Source organism: Tuber melanosporum (assembly GCF_000151645.1).
Source record: "Tuber melanosporum whole genome shotgun sequence assembly, scaffold_7, strain Mel28".
In the NCBI taxonomy this organism is placed as follows: domain Eukaryota; kingdom Fungi; phylum Ascomycota; class Pezizomycetes; order Pezizales; family Tuberaceae; genus Tuber; species Tuber melanosporum.
Window position 1 is genome coordinate 264,078 of NW_003299117.1, and position 16,123 is coordinate 280,200.

Here is a 16,123-nt window from a genome sequence, read left to right on the forward strand (position 1 = left end):
TCGAAAAGCCTTGGAAATTTGATAAACAAGCTCCTAAGTATCATAATACAGAAACTGCAAACCAACCCTGACCTCGGATCTCTCGATAAACTTGCTTGTCTTGTCTTGTTGATGCAAGTATCTTAGGCTTACCAGCCTTTTAAAGGTACTGTAACTTACCTGGGTAATTATCCAAACCAGGAGTGATCTGCTTCCAGGAAGCTGCAGTGTTCTCTCAAGGTGAAAGTTTTTTTTGAAGCTATGGATGGAGACAAAACACAGGGAAGACTTGAGTTGTGAAGACCATTTTCATAGGTTCCACGGAAATTATCAATAGTGAATCCCACAAGACTGTCCAAGTAGATTTCACTTACTATACTCTTCACGTACACTGGTCACTGCTGCCCAATAGTTCTCTCTTCCGCCGTCATCTCAGCTCCTCCGAAACCAGATAGAGTTATTGGTAACGAGGAAAATTCTAGGCAACTTCTTTCCACTTCAACCCTATCCCTGGAGGCCAACTGTTTCCGAATCCCGCAACAATGGAAATCTCGCTGTTAGCTGATTATGACAACTATACGATGCAGAGGAGTGGAGCTTGCTTTCAAACGTCATATCCTGCTTGAGTAGGATGTGGCATGCACCCGCAGCTTCGGCCTGTTCATGGCATAGTTTAAAAGGCCTCAGGGACATCATGCAGTATCTAGAGATCAGGGCCGAAACAAGCAATTAGATCATCCGGACTCCTCATCGCTGATGGGTTTGCGGGTGCATGTGGATACAGCGATTCCGATTGATAGTGTTGAGGTCCACGACCCACTAGTACAGTACTAGGTCAAATTGTTTTGTCTGATCAGTGGTAACCGAACAACACCTCAAAAAACCCCACCCCACCAATCAACCACCCCTCAACAACAATGCCTTCTGAAAAGACCGGCCATCTCACAGACTTTGAGAAAAAGCAAATTGTTGCTTTGAGAAAAAAATAATTCTCTTTTGCTGAAATTGGAAAGCTCTTAAACTGTTCAAAGAGTACAGTTCTCAGTTTTCATAAGTGCAATCAAAAGAGGGGTGATGAGAAAAACCTTCCATCACCAGGAATACACAAAATTATCGATAACAGAACCTGCTGCCACCTAGCCAGAGAGTCTAAGAAGGCACACCACCAAACCTTGTCATAATTGTGCAATGATATTACACCATATGCTTCTCTGAGTACTGTCAAGAGAGCTTTGGCATCGGTCAATATAAAGAAGTGGAGAGCAAGGAAGAGAGCTCTTCTGGAAGATGAGCATGCTGTCAAGAGATTAGCTTGGGGTATGGAGCATAAGGATTGGACAAAAGAGGACTTTGAGGGTATCATCTTTAGTGATGAATGCATGGTTGAAAATTCCAAAAATCCTAAGAGTATTTGGGTATTCAGAACACCTGAGGAAAAGTGGCACAAGGACTGCATTCATGGGGTTACAAAAGGTCCTGGGATAAAGCTGATAGTCTGGGCTTGTATTTGGGGTAAAAATAAAGGTCCTCTGGTTCCCATTTTTGAGAAGAGTGTGAATAGATTTGTATATATTGGAGTTTTGGAAGATGGTTTAGTTGATACCTGGCAGGAGGTGGAGGACACAGTTGGGGATCCTATATTTCAGCAGGATGGTGCAAAGATACATACTGCAAAGGATACTATGGCTTGGTTTGAGGAAAACAACATACAAGTTATGGAATGGCCACCCAATTCCCCTGATCTAAATCCTATTGAGCATTGTTGGAAGAGGGTAAAGGAAAAGCTACACTAGTGCTTTCCTGACATTCATAAGACTAAGGGTGGTCTAGAAGCTCTTAATGAGGTTTGGACTCATGATATAGAGGGGGATTTTTTGGAAAGGCTGTGAGAGTCTATGCCTAGGAGAGTGGCTGCTGTTTTAGATGCAAAGGGATGGTACACAAAGTATTGATTTTTTTATTCTATAATTTCACATGAGAATTTTCTTATATCTATTGAATCTCTAACTAAATTTTCACTTCATTCTGGGTAGTTGTGGTTGCCTAGGTAGTAAATTTATAGTGGTGGTGGAGTTGTGGTTGCATCACCGGACGAAACGATTTGACCTGGTACTTTACCATAATAGCAAAAGAGAGTCCATTATGGAGGGGCGGGGAGGGAGATCAGCCTTATCCTTGTTTTCTCGACTGGGTTTTGTTCCTGTGCGGCCAATTCTCGATGATACTGTTACTCGGGTACCGTATCTCTTTGTAAAAGTGGGGGCTCACGCTGGGGGCCTACTCAATTGCATTGCGCTGTTTGCTCACTTACGCACCCAAAATCTGGCAACGGTCGTCGGGCCTCTAACTTATGAATTAATGTAACTTATGATATTAGATGCTATTCTGGGTTCGGTAGGTAGCGCGGAGATGTCCACTTCATAATCACAGGGGGGAACTCCAGTACAACCATAGCTCCTACCTGACCCCCCCTGTCATATGCCGTCGATCAATTCTGGAATTGGGACTTACGAGTTCAGCCGTGAAGAAACGTTGTGAAAACCTCTCGTGCACTCGATTTATGGATTCATGGGTAGAGTGGGTTCAGTACTTCACGTGTCGTCTCACTTCAGTTCCTATTGGCAGGGCGATCGCTACTGGCTTTGGGTGAGCGGCTTCGAGTCGGCCGCGCGAGTGAGGTGTGGTGAGTTGGGGGTTTCCTTGTTAGTTTGGTTGTCAATAACTCCAATCCGAATTTTTATGAAAAGATTCGGTACCTTATGTTTGTATTCTCGCAGCTGGAAAGGGGCACCGAATTACGAACACTATCATTAGACAGTTCTTACGTTTCTGAGGAGTTTTGGAGAGTATTGAGGGACGTAGAAGTGGCTATGTTTTCTTCAGTCCAATACCTTAAATTGTATCCTGGGTTTAGTTTTGTTTAGGTTTCTTTAGGATTAGCGGGGGTGGCTGACCTGCGGAGTGTTACAGTAACGGGGATGGCTCTCCTAATATTTGTATTCCTATCTACTTGTACTATAATCTACCTCATACTAAGATGGCATTTTCTCTGTTTCTTTATATAATATTCCCCATATTATCTACAGGATTATTAATGTACTGTCGATTGCTTTCGGATTCTCATGGTTATTATGCTACGGGATATGAGAGGAAGTGGATATATAAATAAATAATAGTATTCGGAAATTGAGGTTGCTTTTCGAAATGAAAGGGATCGAGAGAGAACCTTTTTCTTTCCAGTTTTTGCCTCGTCTTCCCTTTTTCGGCTATGGTATCCCACAAATTGATTTAATCACCGGGGAAAGACGGGGCTAAGTTGAGATCTGCCTTATGTTGAGTGGGGTTTTCTTTTGTGTCTTGTAGCATGACACCGACATCATTTCTTCTGCCAAAGATTCCCATCCGGAAATATCACACTGGGGCATGGCGCATATTCGATGCCTAGTGCTCTGGTGGTATCAGCTCTGAGCACCAGAAAGTTGCAAGAACCAACTCTCTAGAAAGTACAAATCCCTCGGGAGTGTATAGGGTCTTGTAATCTGGGAGCATGATGTGGTCACTCGCTATTGCCCTCATTTTTTTGATGTAAATTTCCCTTCTCCTTTACGGTATTTTTTAACCCTAGCAAAATAAAATAAATATACAAAATATGATACATGATGATACTCCACCTACCATTGCGGTGTGACCACAGACTCGTCTTATCCCTAATGATTGATGCCAAGGAGTCCCCCGCTATATCCGTCTTGGTTCTGCGTCCATGTTGATGGTGGTGAAAAGGATCACTCTGTTGCTCAACTGGTAATTGAGGCGAGATGTGCGAGCAACACCGACACTGGTACGGGGTCTAGTGCAAAAGTATAACGGAGGTGAGGAAGTCCAGGAAAAGCTTTAACATTTGTGAGTGGAGATCTACCTCTATAATTATAATGTTATATACAAAGTTGTGGACATGCCAAGCTGCCATCCACACACTAATCACATCAATACTTGGGACTGTGCCCACACAGTAGCCCTACCACTTCAGCATACTGACAATCATGTTCTCTCACTCTCCTGATACAACAAACTCTATACTGATGGGATTATTATACCATCACATATGGCCGAAAGCATACAGGCTTGTTCAGGGCAGCTAAGGTCTTCAATCTCCTAGTCCTCATAGAGCAGGATTTGTTGCTTTTCTGCACTAGGTGAATGATCATCCAATACAAACTGGTATTGACTGGTCCTTGACATCTTGGCAATTGTGCTAGCTAGGTGTTTTCAGATATTACGGTGGGATCAAAGACCCACGCTGCTGACGAGTGGGTCTGGAATTCTTTTTTTCGGCCTAAAGTTCTGGATGATGATGTTGTATCATTAAACTCCAGGTCTACCATAGTAGAAGGCCCATCTTCACTGGAAGAGGAATTTCGGACATCGGCCACCGATAAGACGGCGGAGTCCCTCCTTGTGTGGAGGGGTGTCACAGTCATGGCGGGAGTGTGGGTGGTCGGGGGATGTAAGTTTGGGGGTGAGCAATCTACTAGTAGAATTCGGAGTGGTCCTAGATGTACGTCAAGCGCTATCAGGCACAACTACATTCGTAAGCGTATACCTGCAATACGGTATTCCTAATTAATGATAATAATCTCGTTTGGGGCATTTCGTCCAGCTTTCAAGTCACCAGTGATGATCTGACTGGAGTGTTAGTCACCGGCTGTCACTCGAGGTACTGTAGATTTCGTTGATTCTTGAGAGAATGAGAAAAATTTGCTTACCGCATGCACAGATCCGGTCGTATGCGGCTCCGGTGGTGCCAGTGCAGTAAATATATCGAACACAGGAGAGGGTTTACATTCCCGAGCTGGGGAGGGTAGAAAAACAGAATGAGGGAAAGTCGAGGTCTGCACCATGTGGAGAGCCACGAAAATATGAAAACAAAAGGACTACGAACTTCACGATATCAGACTCCTCAGGAACTGTTGTATCACAGCTTGGGCCTGTGGATAGAAAACCCGTACCCTGGAGACTTTGTCCAGTCGCCGAGGGAAGTTTGTTTCTTCCCCCCCTCCCCCCTTATTTCTTTTTCATTCCCCTTTTTAAGAAGATGAATTCGAGGGTTTAGCAATAATATGTCCTATCCGAAGGGATCAATCACTTTATGCCCTCAAGTACCTCGATCTGTTCAACTGTTATCTATTCTGGCTCTTGACTTGTCAGTATATCTGTTTCTATCAGTTTCCCAGTAGGTATTCCGTGTGGTACAGACGGGTGACCACCTGCGTAATACGGTAGTATGGACAGAGGCACAGTACCGTGCGGCGCAGAGCGTTGCTATGATAAATTATTCCTTGCCCAATACCTGCGCCTAAGACCGTCCCACTCACACCGATAAGCGGCACCCACGCGTATTGATAACTTTCCTTTCCTGAACCAACCGCGATGTATGATACCAAGGAGTATCGTAAGCTAGGTATGATAGCCAGATGTTCAGCACTCCCACCTCACAACACATCAAGGCAACTCGCCCAACAGAGGGAGAAAGGCTAAGGGGGGTATTTGGGGAGACCTTGATTCAAGGAATTTGACCTAATTTACCTGCAGTGTTATCCCGATGGGGAAGTTGCTTAGGGCCTTCAAGGTCCGATCGAGCCATCGTATGATGACTGGGAAAAATAACAATTCCGAAACGAGTACCGTTATGCTAGGTAATTTTTGTGCAAGAGCCGGATCAGATTGAGTTGGGAATCAAACGAAAGTGCGAAGAATAGTGTTCGGAATTTCAGCACTAATCAAGATAAATGATCGAAAGCGCAACCAGAATCCCAACTCTGTGTGATATCGTGCTGTTTGGTATCATGTCGTGAACCACGAATCTAGGGTTATGATTTAAGTCTGTCGTGGTATAGGATTTGACATGTGATTTGAAATCATCCAGGTCGCGGCGCGCCAAACTCTCCCTAAGTTAATTGTGAGCCAGAATCATTAATTGATTAAAGCACATTCAGGTTAGAGCTAACATGACAATTCCGTCAACGTACGCAGATTAACCCCCCTTCCCAACTTAAACCGATTCTACAATGGATAAGAAGAAAAAACAGAGGAAGAAGGAAAGGGCATCCCACTCCAATTTTCCAAACCGGGTATCATAAAAAACCAGAAATCCATACCAACGCCAAAAAAGACAAAAATAGGACGAAGGGGAAAGAAGCAATAGCTGCAATCGGCCTCAAGTCCTAAAACAAAAACCAAAAGCTCTCATCATCCTCCCCGCCTCGATGAACCCCCCAACGGCAAATGCAAATCCCGCAATAACGATCACTAGCTTGATAGAATTCTCCAGTAAATCCCACCACCGCTTCTTCCCACCACCAGTGGACTCGATCAAGTCCACCACGCCAATAACCTGACCGACCACCAACCAGCCCATCATGAACGTGCGCTGTCTCGCCGTGCTGTCTGCGGCCTTGAAATGGCTGAGACTGCCAAGGACGATATAAGGAATGATGAGCGAGATGAAAACGATAATGAAGACAGAGAAGTTATAAAACTTCTGACTAGACTTGACAACCTTCTTCTTCCGCCGGTACTGTCCCTCGGCTGGAACCATGATTCTAGCAGCATTATCATTAATCCTCGCTGGCGTCGAAAAATCCTTGTTCTCGATCTCTTCCTCCTGGAACGTAACCCGCCAGCTCCTTCCGACTTCCCTCCCGTTATCATCAAGCTCGTGCGCGCTCCAACCATGCTCCCTACTCCTCCGAAATTGCAAGTCCACGCCCTCCTTATCATAGTCGGGCGTCAACACGGCAACCGCACCAATGAACTCCTCGTTGGTGCGCCTATACGCTTCAACCATAACCTCCGACTCGACCATGAACAGCGTATCGTAATCCGCCTCTATTGAATTCGCGATCGCGTTGAGAAAAGACATGATCGTGTAGGGGATAACGCTGAAGCCGAAGGCAGCATAGCCGTATAGGTTGACTTGGTCGGAAGAGGAGGAGTAGAGTGTGAAGATTGAGATAAGTATTTGGAGGACACCAGTGAAGGACTTTGCTGTGCCGTATGAGGAGGCGATCACTATGTCTTCGCGCTTTGTGAGGGGGTTTATAGGGCCGATGGAGGTACCCGCTGGAAGGAAGGAGAAACAGTAGCCTTCTGGGAGGCGGTATTGGCCTTGTATATTCCACTTTGTAGGGTCATCGAGCTGTTTCATGGTTGGGAGTTGGATCAGGATTATTGCCTCGCCAGTATCAGCCCTGTTTTAACCGGTTCGTAAGTCTTCTATTAGGATTCAATTGTCTCGCAATATAGTAACATACAGATCCTTCTTCTTCCTCCCTCTCCTCCTCCTCTTCCTCCCCGTTGTTCTACTCGGCGGCGGCTCAATAATGCACCCACAAACGATATTGCCGTTCCTCGGTCTCCAACTCTCCAATCTCTGCATGACGCACAACGCCCCAGCATGTAGCGCCCCGCCCAGCTCGTCCCGACCCAAAAAACGCGCCCCCCGAGCGATCGTCTCGGCAGCCTGCGAGATACCGTAAAATGGCACGAATAGACTTATTGCTGTGCGTATGTGGTCCCTCGATCCCTTGTACCCGGAGGTCTTCTTGAACGTTGCGATTCTCGCGATGTAGTTTGTCAGGAAGAAAGAGAGTATCTGTGTCCACGGTGCAGGGCTAAGGCATACCCGATCGCGGGTTACTGTCACCTCTTTCCGGGTTGCGCGTGGGATGAGCGAACCGAGTGGCAAGGCTTGAATCGCTGGCGGGAGGAGGAGTATCCACGAGAGAATATTAAGTACTGTAGAAATTGTTCGTATGCTGAGGATTCGTCGCATTTTTTTTAAAAAAAAAAACAAAGTGAATGAAATCTGTCAATGCAAGAGAGGGGGAATAGAGGGGGGAAAGAGAGAAGGAAGACTTTATTATTTGCAGGCAAGAAAGAACCTCTCTTTCTGCCGCTTGTTACTCACCTGCCCCGCCCTGACAGGGGTCATGTGTTTACACCTGAAGTTACGGCTGAAAGCCGGGTACCCTATCTGTCTGGTTGCCAGGCAACCAGTCGGTGTTTCCCCATTCCCGATACAGCAGTGGATAGCGGAATAGGTGCGGATTTACACTTGACTGATTTACCATACTGCCGCAGCGAGACGGCTAGGGAAACTTCCAGCTGATTTGAGATTCCCATCTCTTATTATTACTGTACGGTAATCAAATAGCCTTTGAGCGGTTTCCCGATAAAGTAGCGTAGTGTGTGTGTGTGTACCGTACGGGTATTGTGCGAAAGTTGTGGGAACAGGCGAAAAATACCCAAACATGAGAGTGTGGATTTAGTACTGTACTCGTACTGAAGGGTGCCTAGATAACTGACTAGGTGTTGGCTTTCTAGCTACTTGTGAACATAAAACACTATCATACTAAAGTCTCATCTAGATTGTTGCTCGCGATAGAATGCAGAAAGTTATGGGGTGAACGCCTACCGAACTTTGCGTTGAACAAGACGAGGATAGGGTTATGATTAATCACTCATGGATAAGATCTTGTTTTGACAAAAGTGCCCTGATTTTAGCGAGGTGATTTATCGGAACTAGGGGGAAGGTTATTTATTATTAGACTCAGTATTGTAAGAAGGGGGGGGAGATTAAAAGATGATCGAAGGAACTTGAATGCGCTTCTGGAAATGGGGGGGATAAGATAAAACCCCTTATGAAAACAAAAACAAAAAACTGCTATATTTTGAAGGCATGTATAGCCGCCTTCGTACCTCAGGAACTGTGCCGACCAACAACAAGAGAACAAGAAAAGCCTTTTTGACTGACTGTTCTTAGATTTGACTCTAGGGGCACTGTAAATTTTTTAAGACAATTTATTTTGCCGAATAATAAGGGAGAGGGTTAGCAGAGCGTTTCCAAAGACGGGGGGCACTTGTAAGTGTACGAGAACTTTGCGAATGCGGGTGTACGGTACTATACCGGTAGTAATAGTATGCACAAATAAACTACCGTAGTATACTCGAATACACAATCAAAAGTGTACTGCACAGTACGTTCGCTCATCCCGCTGATACCAAAGACGATACAAGTAGAAGATGCTGTGGTATCAACCTTTTTTCCCTGATCATAGAAAATCCAGAGATGGGGGTGTGTTGGGTTCAAATCAACCGATTAGGATTATTGCTTGCGCTGGAATCTTTTCTAATTTATATAATGCTGGAGTACTTCCCCCCCCCCCACCCGCTTCTGGCCAATAAATATCCCCAACTATTTATCGCTTACTAAGACCAAAGAAACCCACCCATGGATTCGAATTTTCAGAATCCCCGATCCAATCCCCCCGGCTCGACCAAACGCCTTCTTAGCAACACTGATTGAACATACCGGTTATTGTTGTTATCTGATGGAATTGATTTGTTTGCAAGGGTCAAGGATAAAAGAAGCCGTAAGGAGCAGGGATATTGATTTTGGGCAGGAGCGCTGTACTTGTACAGTACGAGTACCGGTACCGTACTCGAGTAATGGTAAGTGATACCGTACTCGTACAAGTACCAACGCTGGGACTGCACACTTCTACCAGCTCGCCTGGAAACGCAAACCTTCCGTACCTCAACAAGAGTCCAGAAAAGAGAATTGAATCGGAGCCCAGGCACCTCGTTCATCAGTTATTTCTTTGGGGTTGAATGAAGCGAAAATAGAGACCCTCTACTTGTAGAATGATGTTTCTCGGGTTACGACTGGGATTGAGCATGTGGTCCCATTATTTTTGCCCCTGACCCCTGTAGCTTATATAAAAAGCTGCCCAATGGTTCTTCTTGGATGGTTGGGAATTTCATGCTCTGTTTGCATGTGTTCTGGGGAGAGTATTGGTTCGAGTGGGTGAGGGTTTGACCAATGTTTGAGGTGAAGTGCAGGTATTGGACGCTTGTGCGGAGGTACCTGCACTTGTGGCGAGTCTGGGTATGGACGGGTTTTGGTTGAGCACTTTGTGGGGGTGGGCTACTGGTGCAGCGAGTGCCCTGTGCGAGCATTTGGTGCTTTGTCCCATGTGAGCTGTTCTTACTGCCTGGATGGTTCTCTGGTGTTCGTTGGGGTGGGAATTGAACGAACACGGCTGCTACGGGATCGCATTACCGTGAGAATTTCGGTTTCTCTCGTTTATATCCTAGCGCCATGCAATATGCAATAGTGGTCGTGTTCACAATCGTCGTTTGGTTACGGGTAAATTACAAAGGATGGGGTGTAGTGTGGACGAAGTGACCGGGGCATGGAAAAGATGGAATTCGATCTGTGGTAACTTATTTGCTAGCCCGAGCTTCAGCGATGCAATTCGTCCCACTACTGATACAAGTACTTCTACCCGCCAAAACAGTGTTAACTTAGTGCTTATATGTTATGAGAGGCCGGTTTCCACCGGAGCGACCAGCATGTCCAAAAAACGCCAGACCAAGAAACCCACCATGACAAGGACTTCTTCGGAGGAGCACTGGATGCACGATTGGAACCGGCCTCTCTGGTATCTACGTGCATGAATTCGTTAAGCATTGCCCCCCATATACACGAATTGAGAAGGGAACAGGAACCGGGGAAAGAAATGAAGGGAAAAAAGGGAAAAAAGGAAGACATCGATACCATTTTGATTCACAGTTTGGAGAAGCGGGAGCAGATAGACATGAAAGCATAATAGGTAAATAAATCGTCGGGATGAGTAATGTAATCACTCGTATACCTTAGCGCCAGCGGCTTTTAGCACCTTCCACACTTGTGGACACCGAGCCTTCTGCAGAGCTGAATTCCCCTGATGATCGCAGATATTCACGTCTGCGCCTTTGCCAATCAGGGCTTCGATTAATCGAATGGACCCCGTTTCCGACGCATTGATCAATGCCGTGCGTCCGTAGTCGTCCTGTAGATCGACCCGTATGTTTTTCTGTTGCAACAAAAGGTCAACGATCTCCCAATTCGGGGCCGGGTCCATGAAGCATGCCCGGTGCAGTGGTGTGATAAGATGACGGTTTTGCACGTTCACGTCGAGTCCGAGCTCGGGTTTTCCGAGGAAGGAATCGAGAACTCCGACCTGGGTGCTTTGTACGGCCCAATGGAGAACGGTATCGCCAAGATTGTTGCGACAGTGCACGTTGGCCCCATGTTTGACGAGGAGATCGATTACCGGGATTCGGCCGTATTCGACTGCTAGGTCGAGCGGAATGATTGGTGCACTGTTAGGATCTGCGCCTCTCTGGAGAAGTAATTCTATTGCCTCCAACTTCCCTGCTTCAATCGCGTGGTTCAGTGCGGGGGAGTTGTGTGGGCCATGCCAATCGACTGGGATGCCGCGATCCAACATGAGTCTCATGGACTCAATATCTCCGAATTTCGCTGCTAGATGGAGGGCCGTATCGCCATACTGATCTCTATGGCTGAGTAGGTCGAAGCCATGCTCCAACAGCATTTTGACGACACAGGCATGCTTTTCGAGATCCTCCTCCCCGTGTAGAAAGATAGTATGCAGAACTGTTTCTGCTTTCAAGTTTAGTTGCTCTTTGTTACACCCAGAATCGAGCAGGAGTTTGAAAACCGGTGCGTTGCTTCTTTCTGCCGCCCATCGGATAGCAGTATCTCCGTCGCAATCCTCAATCTCCAGGTCGGCTCCGCGCGAAACTAACAACTTGACCACCTCTGTCCCACCCTCGCTGCAAACCCAATGCAATGGTGTTGCGTTGCGATTATCAACCGCATTGATGTTCTCTCCCCTATCCAGGAGAAATGTGACCAGCTCTGCGTTTTCACCCTTGGCTGCCCAGTGTAAAGCTGTCGAGGTATGCGGGAGCCGGCACCGGTCACAGTAGTGCTGAAGATCTGTTGTGTCGCAACTCATGTCAATCAATCTCTTGACGACGTTGATGTATCCCTTCTGTGCTGCCCAACATATCGGCGGAAGCCTAAAGCTTCTGTGCTTGCAGGCGATACGGCAGAGTACCGGTATTAGGATATTTGCGAGACGGCGGCAAGCTCGGGCGAAAGCGTTAATGTCTGTGGTTCCGAGATTGTCTGATATAACGAGGAGTACCTCATTAGGTATCATGCGAAGAAGAAGACTTTTTTCCGCCATTGTGGTAGAAAGGTGCGTGCCACCTTCGAGGGTATTTGCGAGTGCGAGCGCAGCGCAGTAATTCCTTACCGGGGGAGCCGGGCTAGGTTTATATGGAGAGGCAATGTGAAGCGTAAGGCAGGCTCACCGCCTATTTACCCAGGGAATACGCAAATGGCTAGTTCACCCCATGTCCTCACAGGGTATGGACAGCAAAGATTGAGTCAGATTGGGCGCTGCTCCTGGGGGGGGGGGGGTCTGGCCGTGAAGAGAATACGGTAACGAAGCGCGAACCTCTCCTACTGTCGAAATGTATTGCCTATTATTAGCAGTTAAAAAAAAACCACTCGCAATTGGCTCCACAGAGGCGTTTTGAGAATGTTGCCGAAGCGAAAAAGTTCCCATTAGGCCCTATCCTAGTCGGCCTATCTTGTCGCAGGGAGGCAAAGGTTCATATAGGAGTTCAAAAGCTCTTGATTTTAGATTTCCCGTATGATACAGTACCGGTACTGTAGATACTCGTGCCATCCAATATCTCCCCCAGACCCCTAATCTCCGTCAAATCCCAGCACCAGCCCACGATAGGTTTGGTTTGACAAGTTAATAGAATTGCGAATACCAGTTAATGAGATCCAACACGAGCCAGCACACACAAGCTTTACCATGTGAGGAAAACACCAATCCTTCATAAGGGTTTTTGTTTCCGAACAGGGAGATTCGGCTGCAGGCTGAAGGAGTGGATAACACGAGTTTATAGGGTATTGTTATTCATCGGTGTGTTATTTTCTTTTTCGACTACCGGCCATCAATGCTTTGGGGATACTAATCCTGGACGGGCTACCGGTAAGTGATAATGTTATCTCCTAGTGACCATGCATGGACCTAAATCGTGGGGGCCGATTAGGAAGGGCGAACACGCTGCAAGCAAGCAGGGAATTGAAAGAACAACTATTATCTAATTTGGCTAACAGATTGCTTCTCATCGAGTGGATGGCTGTACGAGTAGAATATCATATTATATGCTCTTGTCGCCGCATTTATGTTGGTTGTTTGGTTTCCTTACCATAATCCTTGTATTGTAGGATCTTGGAAAAGGTGGATAAGTTCAGTTCGTGCACAGTGCACTTGCACAGCTTTAGCGAACCAAGTGCCTCTCATACCTGTATTTTGTCCTCCACTCGATGGGGCTTTTTTAACTGGGCTTTTTAACTGGGCGCTCGAGCACTGTTGGTTTCCTACATTAAGGTACATTTCCTTGCGCCGAATGAGAGACCGCGAACCACTTGTTACAGGTAACTTTAATGCTGATGCTTTCCAGCTACCAGTGAGGCTTGCTGGTAAAACACCCATCGGTCACACATACGGGAGTAGAATCGTCGTTGGGGTGAGGAAATTCACGTACTGTACTAGTACAATCAGGGGATATTGTACCGATTGAGGCGATTTGGCTCGGCCGTCGAACCACACTTTTCGTTGGGGGGCTGTCGGTTTGTGGAAATGGATGTGGCTCTCCAAGGCCCCTCCTCGGGAAGACAATGTTACCGGTAGTCTATTTGCTCAACGGTCAATCAAAACACGGGCGAAAGGGGTTAATACCTGCTATCATCTATTATTCGAGCAACCTCCATTATTGGGTGGTGCTCTGAAGTTGACAACTGTTGTCTTAGGAGTCCTTGACAAAGAAAAGTCAATCAAACCGTAGCGGCAAAACGCCTCTAGCAAGTGGCCTTCTTTTTTATGTTTTAGGGCCTGCTTGGTTGAGACTTTTATGACAAAATGATTTTTGTGATCATGTAGGTTGCAAACAACGTACAAGTACCGGTATGTTTGACCAAAATGTGCACCAAGTTGAGGAAAAACGGTAGGTGGCTGTGCGCCTTTTTTTTTGCCAAGACCCCTGACTTGGAGCAAGTCTTTGGTAATCATATGAGTAAGTTCATAAATTAATACTGTTTATATAATCTTATAACTTCCCTTTTATTATTTATTATTGGTAAATTTGCCTGCCATGTTATGATAACATTTCCAGGACATGGAGGTTGCCTGTGACATTGGAAATGAATAATTATATTAACATAGTATTCAGGCTCTTGCTTACCTGTGAGAGTAATACATATTTTCAGAAGGAAAAACACCTCGGGGTCTCGAGGGGGCCTATGCCATCAAGTATATACTGGCGTACTGTCAGCATAGTAGCTGCGTCCTTTAACAGACTTAAAAAACCTTGGAATATTTTCCCTAACCTGGCCTGGATACTAGTATTCTCCCCCTTCTTACTCATGAAACTAACTTAGTCACCTGCAGCAAGATGTATGGTGTTCAGTTCCTTTCATCTGCCCGTCCTGGTCATCAAGGATGTCGTGCTCAGTTGGCAGGCGGTAGGGGGTGTGAACGTGCTTAGTGCCGGTCTCGACTATGCCATGAAGGGAAGAAGGGAAAACGAGCAACAAAGTTTGAAGGTCTCATCAGTCCAACGCACCCGTCCGGGGCACAGTTTTCGAGCTGTTTGAAAGATACAAGTATCCTGCGAGTGGCCATATCATACACGACAACGACTCTTACCATGAATTAGACGTGTTCCTTTCCGGTCGCGAAATTCGCCTGGTATAAAGGGAAGTGAGCCATATCGGAACTACCGTATACTCGAGTATTAATGGTTCTATAGCACAACATAATTTTCTTGGTAGCTGTTAGAATCTACGTTGCAGAAGTGGTCTTGATGAGATGAAAACAATGATATGCGTATAGTTATTATCATTCAAGAATAGGAGAAAGAGAGGAAAAAAAAATGAGAGGACAGAATCGGTGTATTGGAAGCAAGTAGAAGGAAACCATCATTCCTCAGACAACCCAGGCCAGTGCTGCATTGAGTACATAATCCTCAATGCATATATCCCATCCAGTGTGTAAGCGACACAACACTCCACGGTATAGTTCTAAGTCCAACCACACTCCTGATCCTAGTTCCATGTGCATATCAACTCTTCTAAGAGTAGCAATGAGCAAAAAAAGCGGTTTGTAATACTTGGTGAGTTATTCACTCCCGGGGCCGGAAAATATTGCTATCGGGGCTCCTGATATTTAATCCTGTCTGCACGGTGGGGGTTTCAATAATCTATTATTATTATCCTGGCACCGCCGAACCGGCAAACAAGCAGCTTCAACACTACACTTTCCTTGGGTCAGCGTGAGCTATTCCAAAAGGGGTGCTAATTCTTCGCTCGGAGACACGTGTATCCGTCCTCTAGCGAAACTAACATATATGGCTGCTTTCTTACGCGAAACAGACGGGTATAGAAAACGGAGCTGAGCCATACCTATTCCTTCTTGATATCCACATCTGTGATTCATACTGGGGGTCCGTACCGGTACGGTCGGGGGCTGGGATTATATCCTTGAAACCCCCATTCATCCACCAACCCCCCCCCCCCATAGCCTGCCTCCCAGGCTCAAGGTTCGGACCTCCCCGGGGGAACCGGAGGCGGGTGCATTCACAACGCGCCATACGCCGACTAGACCGCCAAGCGAAACATAAACCCAGATACAATCAGCACTCCCCAGAGCCAAATGGTCATTCCCGCTCAAAAGGGCTACGGATGAATGTCGAGCGTGCGTATGATAGATCCACTTTTATACCTCCTTCACACCAGCCCCAGCTATAATATTATGGTGTAATAGGCCGCAGACTGACCCCACTGCACGTCACTCGGACTTATCCGGGCCGATCAGGCCCTGGACTGACCCATCATACTTGGCCCGAATACGTGGGCCTGTGGCCACGATGCTAATCTCACTTTCGGAATCGATCTAGAGAGGGGTTGTCAGGCTCTGGGGTTTGGTGGGTTCTGCACCAAGGTTGGAATGCTTTGCTTTATACATGCGCGGTAGGTGAGTTGTCTTGGCGGCGAGTGGGATTTCATGATCGTACTGGGGGTGGACTTTTCGGGGGTCTTGGAAATAGGAATATATTTGGAAATATGATACATACCTACGAACAAAGTATTTGGGACACATCTGTAATCAAATAAAGAAAATAACACAATTTAAGTTGCTGGATAACCCCAACA

At 46.4% G+C, this 16,123-nt stretch overlaps 1 protein-coding gene; it reads right to left on the minus strand.

Annotated features, from left to right (window-relative positions):
* Positions 1-6,014: 6,014 nt before the first annotated feature.
* GSTUM_00010355001 (uncharacterized protein) lies at positions 6,015-7,810 on the minus strand (the record flags this gene model as incomplete). XM_002841236.2 has 2 exons in its annotated part: positions 6,015-7,226; positions 7,290-7,810. The coding sequence occupies 2 exons, from the start codon at positions 7,808-7,810 to the stop codon at positions 6,194-6,196; spliced, it is 1,554 nt and encodes a 517-aa protein (XP_002841282.1). The 3' UTR covers positions 6,015-6,193.
* Positions 7,811-16,123: the final 8,313 nt, after the last annotated feature.